The 21,492-nt window shown below is 39.1% G+C and overlaps 1 protein-coding gene across 2 annotated transcripts in view; it reads left to right on the forward strand.

Moving 5' to 3' along the window:
* PARD3B (par-3 family cell polarity regulator beta) overlaps nt 1-21,492 on the forward strand; it is a 1,231,823-nt gene that overhangs the window by 1,087,431 nt on the left and 122,900 nt on the right. For both annotated transcript variants that reach the window (XM_056111836.1, XM_056111837.1), the window contains one exon: nt 6,274-6,409. In XM_056111836.1, coding sequence (XP_055967811.1) covers nt 6,274-6,409 — 136 coding nt within the window. The remainder of the gene's footprint in view (nt 1-6,273; nt 6,410-21,492) is intronic.

Consider the following 21,492-nt stretch of genomic DNA (forward strand, 5'->3'; position numbering starts at 1 on the left):
TATTATCTCATTCCTACTTTGGACAAACTGGCAGACTACCGAATGTAACCTGCCCACACGGCAGAGTCTGGCAAACTCCCCATGGTGTACCCAATATGCCAAATACCAGTAACAATGATGGGTCTCATTCTCCTAAAGAGCCTTTAATATAGCACTTTCTTAAAAATCTCAGGGCTAGGATGAAGGAGACGTTACTGGGGCCTGCTTGAGGCAATCGACAAATAACAGGATGGTCGTGATTCGTGATTCGTGAGCATCCAGGAAGCTAGTACAGTGGGTAAGGCACATACTGGTACCTCATAAGTTCCTCCAAACCCCACCAGAAGTGAGTGATCACTGAGTGCAGACCCGAGAATAAACCCTGAATTTGATTCAAAACAAATATTTCCTCTTTAATAAGTACAGAAAGATTAACACCATATTTATGTAGTTGAAATTTTAATAGTAAACACCAAAATTTCATATTTGCAAAAACTTTATAAAACTCAGAAAAATCTATCAAATATAAAACTTGAAGACATTTCTTAGTGATTATTGTTGACATCCATACATCAAACTTAAATAGTTTTAGTTAATGAGTTAATAATGACATTCTTTTTAGGGGGGGCAGGGGGCAACCTATTATCAGGGCTAACTACTGGCTTCGTGCTCAAGGATCATTCCTGGTGGGGTCTGGGGAACAATATGGCATGCAACAGATCAGACAAACCCAGATTGACTGTATGCAAGGAAAATTCCTACTCACCGTACTGTCCAGACCTATATGATCATTCTTAGGTGAGAATATTCCTGTTGAAGTCCCTTCCTTCTAAACCACATCCCTAAATCTGTACCCCAAGTTGGCACATAAGAAGTCTGTAGTCACAAAGGCAAACCTTCTTCTGGATGAAGATAAGTGTGACTCGTGAACAGAAATGGCACCTTGGAGTTTAGTATACTTAATGCAGTCCTAATTAGGGTACATGCATTTACAAAGGTGCCTAAGTAGGCATACACATAAACTCTCTGCAGATCAATTCACTAGCCTGACAATGGATCACTGGTAGTGACCAGCCCCCTCTCATTCAGTCAGTGTTGAATTTTACCAGGAGCAACCCTGGCTGCCTCTCAGTCCTGGTCTTGATCCAGAGTTTCTTTCATGTGGGATCTCTGTCATATGTTGATTCCCTTTAACACCCCATTCCATTTTATACCAGTTTCCCACATAAGTCTGTTGGACATGTAATATTAATTACCCAGAAACCTCAGCCTGCCATTGCTCCAGCATTACTCTTTAATGCAGACAGACTTCATTGCATGTATTTCTATTACTTTGGCTACTTCTATTTCTATTTTTATTGCTCAGATCTGTGCAAATAAAAGAATATCAAAAGGTATGGCTATAAATGTGCTCTGCTAAATTTCCTCTGCCTTGAAATGCTTGTGAACTTGCTGCTACATAATGCCAACTTCGTTTTAATGCCTTTCTCAAAAGGCAACAATATATGGTAGAAATTTCACTGACTTTGGAGTCACACAACTTCTGGTCTATCATTCACCAAGTGTGTATTTCTCAGCACCCAGCATACTAGTCTATCAAGTGTCAATATCTTTGTCATCTCTACAAATTTAACTGAGGGTTAAATGAGGTGAACTATGCAAACATAAATATCATAAAACTTAATAGATACCAGTTTCTTTTCACCAGCCTAGAACAGCACTGGAATGGTAGCATATACCAGTGAGAACTCTCTTGAAAATGCACTTCCATTGAGGTAATTATGAGTCAGAAAAATAAGGACAGATTCCAGAGGAGCAGATAAAGCTTTTCTGTGATATTTATTGCCTGTGGGAATATATTACTATTGGCAAGTATGAAAAAACAGCATAGTTTCTGAACTCCATCACAACCTTAAGCTTTGTTCAGCTCCTAAATGTTTTATGAAGACTCTGTGTAACTATACATCTACCATTAAAGGCATATGTAGTGTAAATGACTAGAAATAACTACCATATAAATCCATTTTGTTACATTGCTTGAATCAATGTAACAAGATTTCAGCCCATCCAAAGTGTAGCAATGATGGCAGAGCAATATGGATATTTTACATCTGGGTGTGGTGCAGAAACATTGCATGACTAAGGCATAAAGATGTATCTATTGTAAGCTTTCTTACTTCAATAATTAAAAAGCAGAAAAAGAACATAGGCGTGGCATTAAACATCTGCATATGGATACAGCTGTGATAGAAATGTGTGTGTGTGAATGGCCAACCTTTACTTTATCCAGTGAACAAGTAATAGAGAAAGCCCAATTTTTTTCTAATTAGCAAAACAGAGATTGGGTTATTGAAATTTTGACTGCTTTTATATGGTTACAAGTGTTTGAGTTACATCATAATATGATGTCATTTGTAAAGCTATCAGGCAAAATATTCTTTAACATCTCTACTGCCAAATTCCATAAAGTCAGGAAATCGGAATTGATAACATGCAAATACTAAAATGGCAATCAATAGAGTAAAATAGAAGTTTTCATAAAGTAAATTCTCAAGGCTAGCTCTAATTGTCATTTTGTTCCAAAATGTTTTTAGAAAATCCCAGTATCTGAGATATAAATAAGATGAAGAAAAAGATTGAATGATGCTAAGTGAAAAGGGTAGTTTGAATTCAGAGAGACCTTGTTCATCATCTGTTATTCACAAGAGCCTTAGGATTCTTCATCTCTATAAAGCAATAAAACTTATCTTTGAATATTCTTTTGAAATACTTACAGCAGAATTGTAAATGAAATCATCTCAAGTGTCAGCTCCGATAGACTGGTCGTGACTTTCTGGGGTTTTGGTTTAAGAAAGACTCTAAGAGCATCACTGGGAAAGAATGCTATTATTGATTAGTGATGTCTGCTCTTGGCAGAAAGTGGAGCAACTAAAAGTATATATGAATATATTTTCTGTATAAGTGTTCCATAAATTATAACTATTATGACTACTGCTGCTATTTTGACAAAAGAGTTTTTATGTGCCTATTCAAATTTCTACATCTTCAAGACAAAATGGAATCAATTAACTGCTTTGGTCACAGTTACTGTGTATGTCATTTTTATTGATTTGATGGTAAACTCATGTGTGTCATCTGTAGAGAAGAAGCGGAAAATACAAAATTTGCTGTTCCCTATTGTATTGTAGAAAACACTGCTTTTCAGAGAACTGATATAGTCACTAAAGGAAGAATAAATGTTGGAGAACAAAAAGAAGAGAGGATGTTGAGATGTAATCCTAAATTATCATACTAGTCTGTCACAGGGTCCCTTAACTTATGTAAAATACTCACACAATGGAAGACATATGACATGTTTACACAAAGGTGGTCTATGACTTTTTGGACTTCTTTCCTTTTTTTCCTCTAAGACCATATTAATTTTCTGAAAAAATACTTATGTTCCTGTCTGCCATAGGAAATTTTCTGAATCCTAAACAACTGATTTTGTATTCCTGCCCCAATCCCTTTATTTGGGAATTGAAATCTGATCAAACTCATATTTTTTAAATTGTGCTTTTATAGGCAGATGGAAGAATAGTTTACGGTCTGAGTGTGATTTTTTTTCCTACCACATATATAGGAAAATTGTGGAGATTTTTAAAACAGTGCCTTATCAGTTTTTTTCTCCTTTATTACTGATGACTTCATTCTGCTTATATTCAGTGCTTGGGTTTCTTTGGGTAAACTAATAGATTATGTATGCGATGTTTGCACCATGTTGATTGAACTCATCTGGTGAGTTGAGCGTAGCTTAGGCATTCTTGTAATTGGCAGAAACGCCTGCATTGGATACAGAAACCATAGTCGGTCAGTGCCTTGGATGAGAGAGACACACAGAGAGAGAGAGAGAGAGAGAGAAAGAGAGAGAGAGAAGAGAGAGAGAGAGAGAAGCTGTTGAAAATAGAAGAGTTGCTGCCTTTTCAGTCTTGCTATAGGTCAAGAAAACTCCTTAGGCCTTCCATGTTTCTCTTATCAAGTTTTCCAAGTTTCAAGGAAAAAAAATTTAAAGAAAACATTATAAAATAGTGCTCTTTTGAGAGTTTTTAAATATGTGTTGATGAAAAATAAAGGTCCTCAATCCATAAGAATTTGTCTTTTCTTAATCAGGTCCTGAGTTTGTGAAGTACTCAAGGAATCCAAAACCCTTAGTAAGAGCTTATGAGCCACCAATATAGGCTTCTGCTTTTAATGAATTTACAATAAAGTTTGGAAAGAATGTCGTTCCTTTGAGAAATACCTACCCAGTGTTTTCTTTTTCATAGTTTACTAATAGTTTGTTGATATAATTTTTAAATTTTCAATAAAACAGTATGGCTGGAGCCATAGCACAACTGGTAAGGTGTTTGCCTTGCATGCAGCTGACCCGGACAACCCGAATTCCATTCTTCTGCCCCTCTTGGAGAGCCCCACAAGCTACCAAGAGTATCTCACCTGTATGGCAAAGCCTGGCAAGCTACCTGTGACGTATTCGATATGCCAAACACAGTAACAACAAAGTCTCACAGATATCTCATTTAAACTTGAAACTCTGCTATTGTCTGAATACTAAGGTATATAAAATTTAAAATTTTCTTCACAATATGGTCTCTTTCTCAGTCCTATTAATCCCCTCTCCCCCTTTTTTATTTGCATTTTGGGTCACACCCATTAATGCACGGGGGTTGCTCTTGGCTCTGCATTCAGGAATTACTCCTAGTGGTACTCAGGGGACTATATGGGATGCTGGGAATCGAACCCAGGTTGGCCATGTGCAAGGCAAACACCTACCTGCTGTACTATCGCTCCAGCCCCCAATCCCTTTTTTCCTGCTCCCTGGCATATACCCTATATACTAGAACAGGTTTTTGTAAAGATCTGTTAAATGTGAGTGTTTTTGAGATTTATAAATTCTTGTGCACTGATAAAACAGCAGAATTTACAGGCGTTCCTATTTTGTCATTGAGTTGACTCAAAGTAGCCATGAAGTCACCAGACTCACTTTTATTATAATTTACTTCCAATGGAGGGGTAGAAAGGAGCACTGTTACCTGATGTATGTGAAATATAGGGTCAAGCTACATTGAAAAGCACATTTTTTTCCCCAAGTTTACTCGGTTGAATTTCCCCAAAGCAAAGTGCATTCTCACTTCTGTCCTTTGTGTCTTCCCTTCATCTACTTGAAATGTCTTCATGTCACTTGTTCAGCTGTTGACCTCTCCTATGCATCCAACAAGGCTTAGTGTCTTCTCCTCTGTGAAGCCTCTTGTGAATTTCCATAATCCTGTGCTTACGCTATCAAAGTCTAAGCGGTTTGTGTTCCTACAACCCATGTGCAACCTCTGTCACAATCAATTGTTGTTTTCTGCACACTTATCAGCCCCTACCTCCCAGACTGAGTGTTCTTTTCCATAAATGACTGTTTATTTTACTTGCTCATATCTTAACACAAGGTATAACATGAGTGGGTACTCCTTACACTCCAAATGGATCACTGACATTGAGCTGTAGAAATCTGCCTGCTATTCTCAAGTTTCACTGTATCACAGTATGTTGGTCCTGTTAAAATGATCATAACAAATTCAAACTTCCAGGGAACCACTGACTGATCAGTTCAGGGGCTGGTGGATGTGTCACTAGAGAAGCGGAGAGGAAGGGGAAACTGGTGAACAGAGAACCTTTAACACAAACCAAGATGGCGTGTTTTACTATTATAAATTTTGAATTTTTTACCTCTTGGCATGGCTTTCACTTTCATCTTTTCCCGCTGTGCCCTTGTTATACACATATATTGATATATGGGACTCACCCTCTAGCCCCAAAATTGTTTTGAGTGTCACTGAAATGAATGCTGACAAATACCTAGGCTGCATCACATCCAATCTTCAGTCCCAACAACTGTTCTCAAAGCATTATCAATACTTGAAAGTAAAGTACCCACACTTTTGAAAATGTTAAACTGTAGATATGATTATTCATGGGGATAAGGAAGATGCTCTTTTAATTGTTTTTAAACGTTCAGACCTGACTTGATCTTCTCATTAAAAATGTCATTTATTAAGCCTATCAGACATTGGGCCCTTTGAGCTAAAGATCTATTAAAGGCTGAAAGGCTGGTTTGTTCCTTTACATCACTGATTTCTCAGCATTGCAGAATATCTGAATTACACAATTGAATAATCCCAATTTGGACATCAGTCCCATTTTCAGAAAGGTCAGAAAGTGTTTTTCCAGGATGATTCACACTGTGTGAACATACCTGTTTATGTTCTGTAGTGGCCGAGTCACTGGCGGAAGTGCGGACCGAATCCAGAAGCTGCGGAAGGAGTACTATCAGGCTCGGAGGGAAGGTTTCACTTTATATGAAGATGATGAAGGAAGAGCAAGGCCGTCGGATTATGACCTTCACTGGGTAAGCCCATACATGATTTCAAACATTGAATTCCTCCTTTATGAGAGAGTTTAGAACAGAAGAATACAGTCAAGAATGTTCTAGTCATATGAAGATAATTTTGGGTTCTTGGGTTTTGAGATATGAACATTATCCAATCCGCAGCCATCTTCTCTCATAGAAGTTGTTTATATAAATCAAACTACACAATGAATAGTAGTTTATTTTAACTGTTCTCATATTTACACCCTTTGGGGTTTGTATACTAACTTGATGGGGTGGAGCAGATATTAACTGCTCTTACAAAGAGAAGAAATCCTTGTGATCATCTTAGTATTGCCCTGCCTCTCTGCGTCTAGACATCTGGGCAAGCATTGACATCATACAACATAAAATAAATTCTTTCTTATTTTATTGGAACCTCCAAATCAGTAATCAGGGAGCCTGGGATCCATTCCCAGAGATACTGGGCCAACTTTGTCAGCAATGTGGTACCTCTTGTGGGCCCAGAAGAATTACACCTGCCATCAGACTTACGGTCTTACACATGCAAGCATGAACATCTGACCTGAGCTATCAATCTGACTCAAACCCTCTCTCTTTTGGAAAATTGTTGTTAGAAGAAACTTCAGAAGGGTATCTTCAAATATATCAGTTGTGTCTGTGTTGCATCTGAACAATTTGTACTCTGCTGACTTTACTGCTAAGATCCTCTGAAGTATATTAAGATCATTATGAGATAAGGAAAGTTTTTGTAATAGATGTTGTACTTTACCAAATCCTCCCAATATTTGAAAGTAAATACATACATATATGTGTGTATATATATGTACATATATAGTAGTCTCTAAGGAGATATTATCTAGAGTATTTTTGGACAAAATAATTTATTCTCTTGTCTTTTCCCAAGAAAACAAACTATCTACAAAATGCATTTAACTCTTCAGCATCCACAAAAATGCCCCTGAATGTATGGCACTCACAGATAGATAGATTAAAAACACACATCGCAAAGGCCTGGGAGATCACTCAAAAAATTGGAATATCTGGTATACACTGAGCTCCATATTCAGTCCCTAGCAGCATTTGGTCTCCCAACTACTGCCAGGCAAAACCCTGATGGTCTCTGGCATTACTAGAGAGGGCCACTCCTGCAAAAACAAAACAATAAACAACTTTAAAAATACACATCCTTTACTAAAAACAGTGTCTGAGCACTGAGTTGGTGTTCACTGAACTTCAGCTCTTGTCACTAGAGTTACTGGGAGGTAGGGGCATACATGGTAATAATGTCTGTGTTGTGCATCACTTCTTACCCTCCTGGATTTGACACAGTTTATAGTGATGTTTTGAGAAACACAGAAGGAACATCCAGCAGTCACTAAATACACTAGCTTTATCTCTATATTTTATTTAATCTTTTACTTTTAGATATTTCAAATTTAATTTTAAATGTGTTCCTTCTCAAGTATGCACACCAAAAACATATCTATTGTCATATTGCAATGTTTCTTAAATTAAATAAAGAGTGTCAGATTTGCTCAAGTAGAAGAGTCTATGCAATTAATATGTGTGAGGCCCTGCATTCCAACCCTGGCACCATATAGACCCCTTAAAGTGTGATTCCCAAGTATAGCAACAACTAAATAAACAAATAAAAAAAGAATCAAATGGCATCTTTGTGTAAGAACCAATTAATTAAATGAAAGATTGCTTTGCTGATTTGCAAACTCAGATTTACATGTAGGAAGTTGGGGGTATGGGGTGTAGAGCCCAGCAACTGGCTGATTCCCTCCAGTTTTCACTTGGGTGCCTTGGCCTCTACTGTGTGACACCCAGCACTTTGACACTGAAGTCCCAAAGTCAGTTTCAGTGGCCTCCACTTTGGCACAAAGCAGTTGCAACTCACTGACCTTGCACATTCATTCTTGTGTACTGGAGCCAAATGCCCAAATAAGAAATTCACAACATGGCTGGAGTGATCGCACAGCAGGTAGGGCATTTGCCTTGCACACAGTCAACCCGGGTTTGATTCCCAGCATCCTATATGGTCCCCCAAGCACCTTGAGGAGTAATTCCTGAGTGCAGAGCCAAGAGCAACCCCTGTGCATCGCTGGGTGTGACCCAAAAAGAAAAAGTTCACAACAAGGACTGATCACCTCCAACCAAATGACTTTGGCTTTTTGCAGAGTTGGCCTTCTGTGCCCGCAGAAGCATAGGCTTGACTGTTTATTGTTCACATTACAAACAAGGATTCATCAGAATGGTATTTACAATCATGGAACCATTGGTCACTTAGACTCTCAGTCACAGAAGGGAAAGATTTGTACAGAATAACAATTTAGACTAAGATTCCCTTTACTTCCAATTTCAGGATCTATTTACTGGATTTGATGAGGGCCTCAAGACATAAGACTCTGCTCTTACACTCAGACAAGCAATAAACTCGAAGAAAGTTGCTTCTACTGTCATCAAACCAGAACAGCATGTCCCACACGCTATAAAGTGCTCCATCTCAAAACCATTATGAAACTTATGAGCACAGATAATTTTATATTAAGCAAAACTAGCTGTTTGGACCTTATTTTCATACAATTCTCTTACATCAGACTAATAGGATAAAAATGCTTAGCCTTCATATTATGTTGGAATTGTGTGCATTAGAAAATATTATTAACAGTATTGTAAACTACAGAATCTCAATCACTAAAAAAAATCTTCAAAAAACAAGAAAATGCTTAACCTTCATGACATGGAGTTTCCTCTGACTTTCCTTAAACCTGAGCTAGATAACAATATATTTGGGTTCTTCTTATCTTAATGATTCTGTTTTTATGCGAACAAATGTATATAACTCCACAAACAACCTCATTAAGAGAGAAGTGTCTCTATTTTAATTTGTGTTTCCCATGCTTCGTTGTCATGGACTTTGCCAAAAGTGATTGCTTGTACATTTCCCAGACAGTTGGGGGATAAGGCTTCCCAAAGGGACGCTTGGGAAAGGCTCAGTCATAAAAGATGAGTGCTCTTTGTGATCTCCTGAGATACTCAAATAGGGGATTAGAATCTCAGCGTTTTTGCCCCTGGTCTCCAAACTGAGGAAAAACACTGGTATCTTTTGTCCAGAGAAATTACCCTGTTGCCTTGCTACTTTCAGAGAGAGCTAGGAAAGCAGGCTTAGAAAGTTAACCTTTCATTGCTGTCAGTCAGCCAGGCCCAACAAGGCATCTTTTATGAGACTGTGGTCCCTAGGTCAGATTGCTCCTCCATATCGCTAAGGATGCTGGTTAAAATCTGACTGACAGTCTGTGAAATGGGGGAGGAGGGCCCCAGAGGAGGCTTCCAGGTGCTTCTCCAGGAGGTCATCAAGATTTCTGACCCACGGTTCTAAAATAGGGCATTGATTCCAATGGCTTCAATAAACACTAGAGTCGTTCAACTTCTATCCAAATCATGATACAGGATAGCACCATTGAAACCTACTTTCAGGACTCAGACACCCCCACCCACCACCACCCCACAAACTCAGCACTTCAGCTTGAGAGACCTGAGATTCCCTAGAGATGCATGCCACTAAAGAACTTTTGAACTATTGAGATGAAAATTACGATAGTAAGTTACCTAAAAATCTGTGTCTAAACTAGGCCAGAAAGAATATAGGTGTTTTCACAAAAACTCTTAAAACGAAAACAAATTATTTGGATGTTTATTGAGCTCTCTAAATATATTTTTAAATATTTTTGTCATTAGGTGCAATATTCTTGCTATGCCTTACCTCAAAGTTTCTGAAACCCCCAGGCCACCTACATGGTATTTTATCAGTATTTAACATCTACACTCTGGCTTGTAGTTATAGATTTTCTCCCTCTTTCTCTTAGATTCTCACTTTCTCTTTGCTCTCTCTTCTATTCTTCTTTTCTCTATGCTTCCTTTCCCATGTTAACAAATCTTCACTCTTGCCTAGTGTCAACTAGATGCCATAATAAGAATATAAGATGTATGAAAACAGGATGGGAACACTGTTAGGGTCTCCCAAAGAGGAATCGAAAGAGCTATGCTTGGAGTATCGTGCTTCACTCAAATGAGAGAAGGGATCCAGAGTTCCAACCTCTGTTGACAATTATGAATCAGGGATGCTGTCTCGTTTGCCAAGGTGTCGAAAATCAGATGAGCTGGACACATAATGCGATTTGAAGATGACCGCTGGACTAGAACTGTTACCCACTGGATTCCACATGACGTCAAAAGAATGCAGGGCCACCCACCTACGAGATTATCAAACTTCTTTGTCAAGAGCCTGAACAAATGGCTTGAGACTCTTCATCTTTCTGTAGTGAGCAGATGCCATTGGGCTATACTAGCCCTAGACAAGGATAAATGGAGACATTATTGGTGCCCGCTTGAGCAAATCAATGAGTGACAGGATATCAAGTGATCAAGTGATCAAGTGAATACAGTATTATGTCTACCTCAGAGGAATTCAGAGTCCATCCAAGAGTCCAAGCATCTAGGTCAAAGTCAAAGGAGACAATATTATAGGAGAGAAGTGCTGAGCTTGAGGAATGGCTCCAAGATAAAGTACAGGACTCATATGTATGGGCCTCTGGGGTTTCAAGAAATGACAAAAAGGAGCACCAAAAAAGCTGCATTATATAGAAGTCTTCACTTTCTAAATTAGCTCAGAGAGTGCAGTGACTTCTTTTGGAGTCTGCGGTGCACTTCTGAGTGCTATGAAAACTAGAGAGTTCATTTGGTAGTTGCCTCCATGAACACACTTTGTTCTTTTTCTCTCAAATTTTGGTGTGTATGTCTGTGTACGTGTCTGTGTGTGTGCATTTTCCTTTTTCCCAAAGGATCTCCTGATTTATTCACTTCCTTTGTGTTAAAATAAATGAATACACACAGATTGCAAGGTTTGTAAATATGGACATGAGACCTTAAAAATCTTTTCAGCCAGTCTGTTTTGTAGCTGTTTTCCCATTCCTGCTCTGAAAAACTGTAAAGAACAAGTTGAGAGAATTTCAATGACTGCAAGAGAAACTTCCTGGCAAGTTTTTATAGATTCAATTAAGCAAGATATGCTAGCTGGGAAGTGTTAATATTTGCCAAAAGAAAACCTAATACCTGTGATCTGCTGCTATTTAATTTTCTGTAGGATATGTTGAGATGTCAGTCTCCTCTGGCAACAGGTTGTTGTGGCATTCTGTTTTATTAGCAAAGATTACGTGCTTATTTATAGCAGCGTGATTATCCTATAAGCAATTTTGGAAATGGGGTGGTTCCAATGTTGCGTAAATTAGAAGACCCTTTGACTCTAAGAAAGTTTGTAGACACATGAATGGAAGAAGACTCATTGGTTTCCACTCTTGGAGGAGGTGGGACTGTGTCTTTCTGGCAAAGAGAATTGTTTCATTTGGTAATGGTTGGGTGAGTAAAACCTCCTGAAATAAGTGTTGCTCACAGTATAGATATGCTCTAGGAACTAGGGAATGTGTTCACCAGTTGTCTGCACAATGAGAGACACATCTGGTGAATTCTGCAGTTAGAGGAAAGTGAGAGTGAGATGCTGAGATTTCATGCTAACCATCTTTTGAAAGGGATTTAAAATGGAATGCGAGTTGGCCACACAAGTACAAAAACCACCAGAAGGTTAGTTTCTAAACATGAAGGGTAAGAAAAATGAGACCGTGTTGTTCAGTACCGGAATTAAGACTTGTCTGTGTTTTTCTTCTCTGCTCCAAAGGCGTCTGCTAAAAACTAGGACATTGACAAATAATACTGGATTAATCAATTGCTCCTAAGTTTCAAAAAACAAAACCTAATTCAAACTGACCTAAATGAAAGAGGAAAATGTTATAAGCTATATGCTGTCAGAGTACAAAGGCTTACTGACTTCAGGCAAAGTTGACTCCTCCTCTATCACGAAGACTGTTTGGAATCGGCCTGTCTCCAGCTTTTACCTTTCTTATTTTCTCTGTGGGCATCAATTTCTTTGGAAGCATCCCACACATAGTGGCAAGACATCCATAGGTACCTGCAACCTGATAACTCTTTTTTTATTCATTTTTTGGGGTCACACCTGGCAATACTCAGGGGTTACTCCTGGATCTGCAATCAGGAATTACTCCTGGTGGTACTTGGGGGATCATATGGGTTGCTGGAGATCGAACCCAGATCAGCTGCAATCAAGGCAAATCCTAACCTGTTTTACTATCACTCTAGCTCCCAAACCTGACAACTACTTAAAAAGAGATGAACTTAACCTCGGCGTGCTCCACCCCCACCCCCTGTTCAAATTCTAAAACTTGTAATGTTCAATGCAGTACTTACTGGCTCACTGAATCATCTGGGTCACATGTCCACTTCTGAGTTCTACAGGTAAGAAGGATGGAGTCAGCTTATTACCCAGAGCTAGGCCATAGTCCTCCCTCAACCCCTTCCTCAGAATCAAGAGTAGAACTATGAATATGCAAATTTCATGAAAACTTTAAAGTGAAGAGATAGTCCCTGAAGAATAATCAAGGTGCCATTAATAGGGGAAGGGAAAACTTAATATTGGGCACAATTAGGAATCGTCTAAAACTATTGAGAGTGGATACAAGCGTACTTCTCTTTTAAGATTAAGAGAAGACTTCCCCCATGTATGTTTCCCTTTTCTTTAGGAAGAATTTATTTTCAGTGTTAAACTTGCTGCCATTGTTGGTTATCTGAAAATAGAAAGATTTATTTTGATTAGTTCAGTGTGTTTGGGCTCTCCCCAGAACACAGCTTCCTTCACTGAGTTATTCAGGAGAAATTCACCAGACCTCTAGATATGCATTTTGATAGTCAGGTGACAGTACGACTCACCTCAGACCTAGAAATTTACACAAGGGAAAGGTAATCTCTAGAAGGATTAAAAATGACTCTATTTTTTAAAATAGAATTGCTCTATCCCTATCCTCATTGTTTCTGTGAGAAGAATATATTCTATGTAGCACTGTAGCACTGTCATAGTACTGTCGTCCCGTCGTTCATTGATTTGCTCGAGAGGGCACCAGTAATGTTTCCATTGTGAGACTTGTTGTTACTGTTTTGGGCATATCAAATACGCCACAGGGAACTTACCAGGCTCTGCCGTGCAGGCAGAATACTCTTGGTATCTTGCTAGGCTCTTCGAGAGGGATGGAGGAATCGAACGGCCAGGTGCAGTGCTGTACTCTCACTCCAGGCATATTCTATGTACCTATATCAAATCATGTTGCACACATAAAACTTAATACATTGTTATATACAAATATATCTCATATTAAGATCTCAAGTTTTACTCCTAAAAGCTTCAAAAGATGATGTAAGAAGGATTTAGATGTAATAAGATATAATAATAATGTAATAAGGAATTAAAGGCATCCTATCAACATGTCAGAAACCAACACTTCCTACTAAGTGAACCTTGTTGAGTTCCATAAACACTCCCCAGCTGCCCCTTCATTAACAGGCTACTGCTTTCCCTAATGTTCTGAGAGTTGCTAAACTAAGATGTGGAAAATGTAGGGAGGTAGAGAGGGCGGGCCAGGGTTAGAAGACCCATAAAGAGTATAGGACTTAGGATGCTTTTTTGTATGTGGTTGACCCTGGTTCAATCTTTGGCATTGCCACAGAGTCAGCGCAGCATCTCAAATCCTGACACTGAGCCCCTGACTGGTTCTGTTTTTTCTCATCAGCTGAAAACAGCTGATAGGTGCTCTTGTCCCCAGAGCACCACTTGGAAGGCACCACCCCCTCCAACAAAGAAAAAGGAAGAAAATCTACTTTGTCGAGGAATTGGGTAGATTTTTTTTTTAAGTTTGAGGTTTGCTTGAATTTGATACAAGTGAAACATCAATGCCACTTGCTCACCTAGATTTAAGGAAGCAGTGAAAATGTGAGGGGAGATAAAAGAATTAATGAAAGATTTAAGGGGTTGGTAGTTTTAGTCCACTTCGAGCTTCATGGAAAAACCACAGAACCTGTGGCTATATCAGCTCCCTGGGAGAAGATCATCTGAGTGTATTTTTAGTCTTCAAACATAGAGTAAATCATTTCAAAAAGAGGCGCTGTTTCTAGGCAATCACCAACACAGAAATAAATGGGCTTCAGAAACCTATTTAGAAATTGACAATTTGGAACTGGAATGGCTTTTCCATAAATACAGAAAAATTATTAGTGCTGTTCAGGTTTCTGAGCACACATCAGAAGCCCAGGAATATCCAAAACCTTGTGCTCATCACAGAGTAGCCTCAGAGTCATCTAGCCAGAGAGAGAAGAAGAAAATTCCTTTTCTTTTCCCTTGACACAAGTTTTAAGAGGTTCTCTATTCCCTAATCCCTGAGAATGTCTTTCCAGGTTTCTTGACCCTGCACTGCCCCTACCCTCTATCATTTCTCAGGGCACCCAGTACCCAGCCATCTCCTCTCTATTCCCCATTAAAGTGCACTTCATCTCAGCTTTCGAGAACACACTTTGGAGATTCATCAAGTTTCTTTCCCTTGATGCTCTGTGAGACTTCTCTTTTATTAAGCAGACTTTTGATTGACCCTAAATGAGTGCTAAATTGTCGATAGTGGCCTTGAGCATGGCTGTGGCTGGGTTCTGGAGGTTCAGACGAGCCTCATACATGAAGGAACCGGCAGAGGAACCCAGGTATGAGGGACCCGTGGCTGAGATCTCTAAGCTTACTCAGATGGGGACTGGGCCTCCTCCACCCAGATCTCCCGTTTTCCAATAGCTTGGCAGTCACACCCACAAATTACCCCTGGCGCCATGTAATCTCATCAAGGGCCAAGATCCAGAGACTATAAACCAAGCTCCCAGAAGAGAGCAATGCAGTTTCTCCCTCTCGGAGATCCTGGCAATCTACATGTGACGTATTCGATATGACAAAAGCAGTAACAATAATGGGTCTCATTCCCCTGACTCTGAAAGATCACCCAATATGCCACTGGGCTAGGCTAGAAAGCAACAGGGATGATTGGAATTGTTACTGGCGCCTGCTCAAGCAAATCGATGAACAAAGGGACGACGAGTGATACAAGAGGGCTAAATTAGGTTTGAGACAATCTGATGGATTCTTCTCCTGGGAATTTCCCCTTTAGGGTGTAGATGGTCTTGGGCCCCTGCTATCAGAATGCCTTCCTTCTCACTCCACTGATTCAAGGCTTTCCAGTGCTTCTTTGTTGGGACCACATCCCCCCATGTTGCCGAGATCTCTGTCTGATCAGTTTCTGGTAGTCACTTGTTCAACCCTGAGAGTGGTACTGATTTTTCCTGCAACCCGATGCCAACTTCTCCCCCAAGAAGGCTTTTGTTTCTGAGTCTGCTTTCTGTATTATTGCAACAAGTGGGGAACATGCGTCCATAGTCATCTCTGCCTGTAACCTTTCCTGAAGACAGCTACCTTCAGCTTCACCTGTTCTCCCCTCCAGTCTTTCCAGGCATACAGCACTGAGCATTTAAAACATTGCAGTAGGTACAAAAAGCATTTTTGCATTGTGCGTGAGAGCATGAACTCTAATGCTAGACTGTGCACATTAGCAACAGGAAAAACTACTTACCAGCTTGATTAATTAGGGTCTGTTTATTTTGTTTTAATTTCTCAGTCTCCAAAAGTGGGATTAAATGGGGCTGGAGACATATTACAGGGGTTACAGTACTTGCCCTGCATGCAGCCAATCCTAGTCTGGATTCTGGTATCACACATGAGCTTATAAACATAACCAAGAGTGATCCCTAGCCAAGAGCACAGATTCAGGAGTGAACCCTGAGAATTGTCAGTGTGACCTCAAAATAATAATAATTTAAAAAAAAGAAATTGGGGTAATAGTACTGATCTAAGTATAGTGATAATGAAATGATTATATTCTTAAATTGTCCCTGCAAACAGTATGTGTTAATCAACTGTGAGTAGTTTTTGGTGGGGCACACTTGAGGCATTGAGAAATCATTTGTTCTCTTAGCTATGGCATCTTAGTCATGATTGGTGTGTCACTTCAGGACTTCACACAGTACACAAAGCATTTGGGAGGCTTTTGGTTAGTTGGTGACTTTCAGGATTGGTTATCAGACACTTCAGGTAAAATCCATTGGTCAAAAGGTCACTATCTATTTCCTTTTCCTCCCTCATCACCCTGACCCACACACATAATTTTTTTCCTTTAAGAGAGCATGCTTTCATCCTGACCCAGGGGCACACCTAATCTCTTTAATGAGCTTATGCCTGAATCAAAGACCAGAAGAAAGTTAGAAGCTTCTGAGTTTAGCTCTATATAACCCTGAAGCACAGAACTAGTATGGTTTAGTTGAGGATTTACAATAAGGGTTGGGGGGCTAGAAATTCAAAGGGAATATATGCCAATTATTGACTCAATAATGACATGTCTGAGTACCATCGGACACCTTATGTAAATTATTTCAGACAAAAGTTCCATGAAGTAGGTATCTTTAATCCTATTTTACAGATGAGAAAACTAAGGCCTTAAAAACCTTGCATCACAGACATTAGCATAACTTATTTTTTTAATTTTGGCCAGCTCCCAGCAGAAATAGAGGGAAGGAACACAGCTGCGACAGATGTTCAGTTACCTTTTTTTGGTGAATGTTTAAAAGAAACGGAATCTCTGAGTATCCACTGATAAGCACTAAAAATTTTTTAATTAAAAATTAAAGTTTTTACCTCTGCTGTACTATTCTTGCTTTATCACTCTTAATTGCCTCTTTTAACATAATTGTATTGAATGAATCACAAAATTGGGTTTTGTTTCATCAGTTCTCTGTAAAAGTTTAAATAAAATCATTTTTTTAAGTTATAATCAAATAAGCCAGTCTATCTCTGGCTTAGTTCCAAACCTAAATTCCAAAAAAGCAGAAAAAGAAAGTTCAGGGGAAAAAAGAAAGTTCAGAACCACATTCTTTTTCCATAATATGTCAAAAAGAACCCTATGCTATACTGACATTATACCTAAAAAAGAACTCTTTCTGCTTCTAATGAGCAATTAATTCCGGCTCAGGATGTCAAGTTTAGAATAGGTTAAGTTCCCCCAAACCACAACCGTTTGTGTTGGATCATGGTTAAACCCCAAAATTCCAGCTTCTACAATAATCACATTCTTTTCTTCTACTGCAATGGGAGAAATGACCATTTTATGTAATATAGGAAAAACCATAGCAGAAACTCCTATGAATTCCAGATTTCTCAAACTGTTCTCAAAGCTGTTTAAAATCAGCTGGATACATTTTATTTTAGCAGAGCTTGAAAATCTGAAATAAACTTCGGATACTAAAATTAAAAAATGAAGATGTTTGGAGTAGAAGATATAAAAATTCACTTAGTTGGCATTTATAACACATGTATCTCTTAACTTTGATGACAATTAAAACTCCATATGAATCATGTTTGTAATTCAGATGCCATAGCCCGAACATCCCTGTGTTCCATTAGGACTAATTAGCCAATCCCGTCACTGAAGCTGCCATCTTGTTTTTTTCAACTTAGGAAAGTGTTTGACTCAGGATAGTTCTACAATTTAGTTCATTTGCTTCTTATTAAATACCAGTCTGGAGTGATGATGACAAAAAGCTAATTCACCAAAATCACTTGTCTAAAATAGAAAGAACTCTTGAATGAATGAATGGTGTAAAATGCAGTGTACTGATAATCAGTACAATAGTACTGGAATTGCCTTCTGCACAAGAATGACCCCTTTTAAAAATAACAGTGGCCTTGACATGCAGTAGAACTTGTGATATTATGACTCTCTGAAAATCTCATTAATTTCCTTGGTTTTCATTCTCAGCCATGAAATCACAATACTAACTTTCAGAATGTTTAAGAGAAGTTGGAAAAGTTGATTCTGTCATATCAGGTTAACAGGAAAACTTTCAAGTGACTTAAGAAGAAATGGTATAATACTATTAAAACAATTAAAAATAGTTTTTTTCCTACTTTCAGCAAAAGAATTTCCTAAAATAATGGAGTTCTTGGCTGTTTTTGTCCTTGAAGCTTTCTTCAAGTGACATTCCATTCTGTGTCATGTTTTACTCATTCTATTCTCAGACATAGCTTCATTACCTAGGCTGTGAAGCCAAAACAGCCCATAAGAAAAATAGGTTTCCTATATTCATTCATTCCTTTGTTGCTTTATTCATTCACTGTATACATGACAAGTTATAGAAAGTTATGCCTCAAGCCTAGCAGTTAATCAGCATTTACCCCCCAAAGAAGGAAGAAAACCTGATTAGTACGTGCATTTTGTGTGTGCGTGAAGGTTTCCCCCTTAGAGAAACAATAGGAAATGTTGTATGAGAGAGTGAGAAAGACATTCCCTGTCATGATCTCATGTCTTTCCTCGAAGGAGCCTTCTGGCTCACTCTCTGATAATGACTACCCCAAACCATGTGGCGATACCTCCATTTTTCAGTTTTGCGTTCCCATCATCACTAATGATTTTTTTTTCTTGAAGAGCAAACTCTATTTTAATTGTAATTTCTATGTACACCAGCCACTTTTCCTTTCTTGTCTAAGGAGTGTGGCCCTGTTTCCTGTTTTCTGTGTAATTCCCTTCCCCGAGATTTCCCAGGTTTAAATTGTCAGGCAGCATGTCAACAGCAGTGTGCTCTGAGTATGTGGTATAAAGGAATCAGACTCACATTCCAGAGGAGGGGATCTTGGTCTCACAATTAAGGTGAATGATGGCAGGAAGAAATCTTTTAACATACTACTTAAGTTGGTGATTGGGAAGGGAAAATGCTGTGGGATTCAGGAGTTTGTGGTTTAAGTGTGGTTCTAGAATTATTTAAACTTTTCTCAATTTCAGAACGTGAGTAACTTTTCTCCTTCCTGCAACATTGATGTTGATGTGCAAGGTTAAAACAAAACAAAACAAAACACGTCAATCCTTGAATTCATAAAATTGGAAGAATAAAAAAGATGCCAAGCAAATAGGGAACAACTGGCATGTTTTTTCCAAGCTTTCAATTTGTCCACTTAATTGATTCTTAAATTTGACTTATCAGAAATGTGACTGGTTTCCACAATTAGAAGCAGCTTTCTTAATTTCTTAGAGAATTTTTTTCTCCCACACAATAAGTAAACCTAATTATATCCAACATCAATTAAAGAAAAGAGTAAGCCCATTTTCATTTATGTGCTGTCACTTTGACTCCTAGATTGAAGAACAACATTTCAAAGCATATGGTTTATTCATTTATTAATTAATTCTTTAGACCGACCTGCATTTGATGGCAGTTTTGTGCCAGAAATTTACTTGACTCTGAGGATTAAGTGACTAAGGAGTTCAAGTCTGGTGGGAAAGGCAGACAGGAAACATAATTTCAAATATAATGAGATAGTTAGGAACAGTTGTACAGAAAAAAAATTTATAAGCAGACACATAGAGAAGAGAGACGAGCCAGGAGTTACTAAGATAGATTTGCTTTTCTCCTTGTAAAGTTTCCCCTTGTGTGTTCAGCCTGTCCTTTGGCCTGCAGTCCAGGCACTCTGCTCCAGTGTAAGTCACTCCAACTGCCCTTTGCCATTTCTAAACAAATACAAAGTGATTTGTTGCTCATGCTGCCTGGTGATAGCGAGGAACATAGGTTCCACCTCTGGCTCTGTGGATTTGGACATTTGTGCCTCTTGTCTGTCCTAGTTACTGAGATCTGCCCTGGAGGGTCATGTTTCAAACTGTGTTTCACAGTTTAACAGGTGAGCATAAAATCCATTAGTCAGTCACAATGGACATTTGGAAAGAGTTTGAATAGAACAGACTACATCAGAATGCATGGCAGGTAGCAATTATGAGGATCGGTTGGTGGAACTTTTCTTTCCTATTCTGTATTGAGCACACATATATCTCTGGGGTCTGTGACTGGTGCCTGAGAAAAACTATTTATTCCTACGGTGCTGATTTTCAACAATATGGATACCAGAAGTCTCCATCTTGTTAGTTTACAGTGGTACGTTTGTTAAGAATTCACATATTTGTTTCACACGAAAGGCTCAAAATATTTTAAAATAATATTTAATAAATCATACTGGAAACATCGGCCACCCTCCAGAACTCACGGATGCTCCTCCCGGACGGGAGTATAAAAGAAGGTTCCTAGAACCATGCCACCAGCCAGGCTGTGGGGTGGGAGAGAGCCCTCCCTACCCCAAGGGACCCAGCCCCGGCAGCCGACCTCCACTGTCCAACCACCGTCACACTCCAGGCCACTTTCCGGACTGTGTGGTCACACATTATAAGACACTTCCTACCCATTTATGCTTCTTGGAGAGCCCGGCAAGCTACTGAGAGTATCCTGCCTGCACGGGCAGAACCTTGTGGTGTATTCGATATTCGTGGTGTACTGCCAAATGAAGACACCACAGTAGGTCTCATTCCCCTAACCCTGAAAGAGCCCCCAATTGTTGGGAGTAAGAAGAGGCTGCTTAAATCTCAGGGCTGGGAGGAATAGAGACATTACTGGCACCTGCTCGAGTAATTCAACGATTAACGAGATGACAGTGATACAGTGATACCGTAAACAGAATGATTATTATGATATATTAATTAATTCATTGTTATTATTAAAATTCGATCACGATCACAACCATCCTGATATTCGTCGATTGCCTCGAGCAGGCCTCAGTAACGTCTCCTTCGTCCTAGCCCTGAGATTTTTAAAAAAGTGCCATATTCAAGGCTCTTTCAGAGTTAGGAGAATGAGCCCCATCATTGTTACTGGTATTTGGCATATTGGGTACGCCACGGGGAGTTTGCCAGACTCTGCCATGTGGGCAGGTTACATTCGGTAGCCTGCCAGTTTGTCCAAAGTAGGAATGAGATAATAAGGTGTCATAATAAGACGTCGCGCGGCCGCGAATGCGTTCGCAGCCGCGTGGTTCCGGGAGCTGGGTTTTATAGTCTCTGAGTCTTGGCCGTTGATGGGATTACACGGTGCCAAGGGGCCAGTTGGTGGGTGTGACCCCCACCTACTGGAATTTGGAATGAAAATTATAATTAAATAATAATTACTGTGGTTATTTATTGTGGCAAAGAGTTTGCTTTCCTTGACTTTATCCTGTATATAAAGTTCATATATGTGGA

This window comes from Sorex fumeus, unplaced genomic scaffold (genome assembly GCF_029834395.1).
Source record: "Sorex fumeus unplaced genomic scaffold, SorFum_2.1 ptg000014l, whole genome shotgun sequence".
In the NCBI taxonomy this organism is placed as follows: Eukaryota; Metazoa; Chordata; class Mammalia; order Eulipotyphla; family Soricidae; genus Sorex; species Sorex fumeus.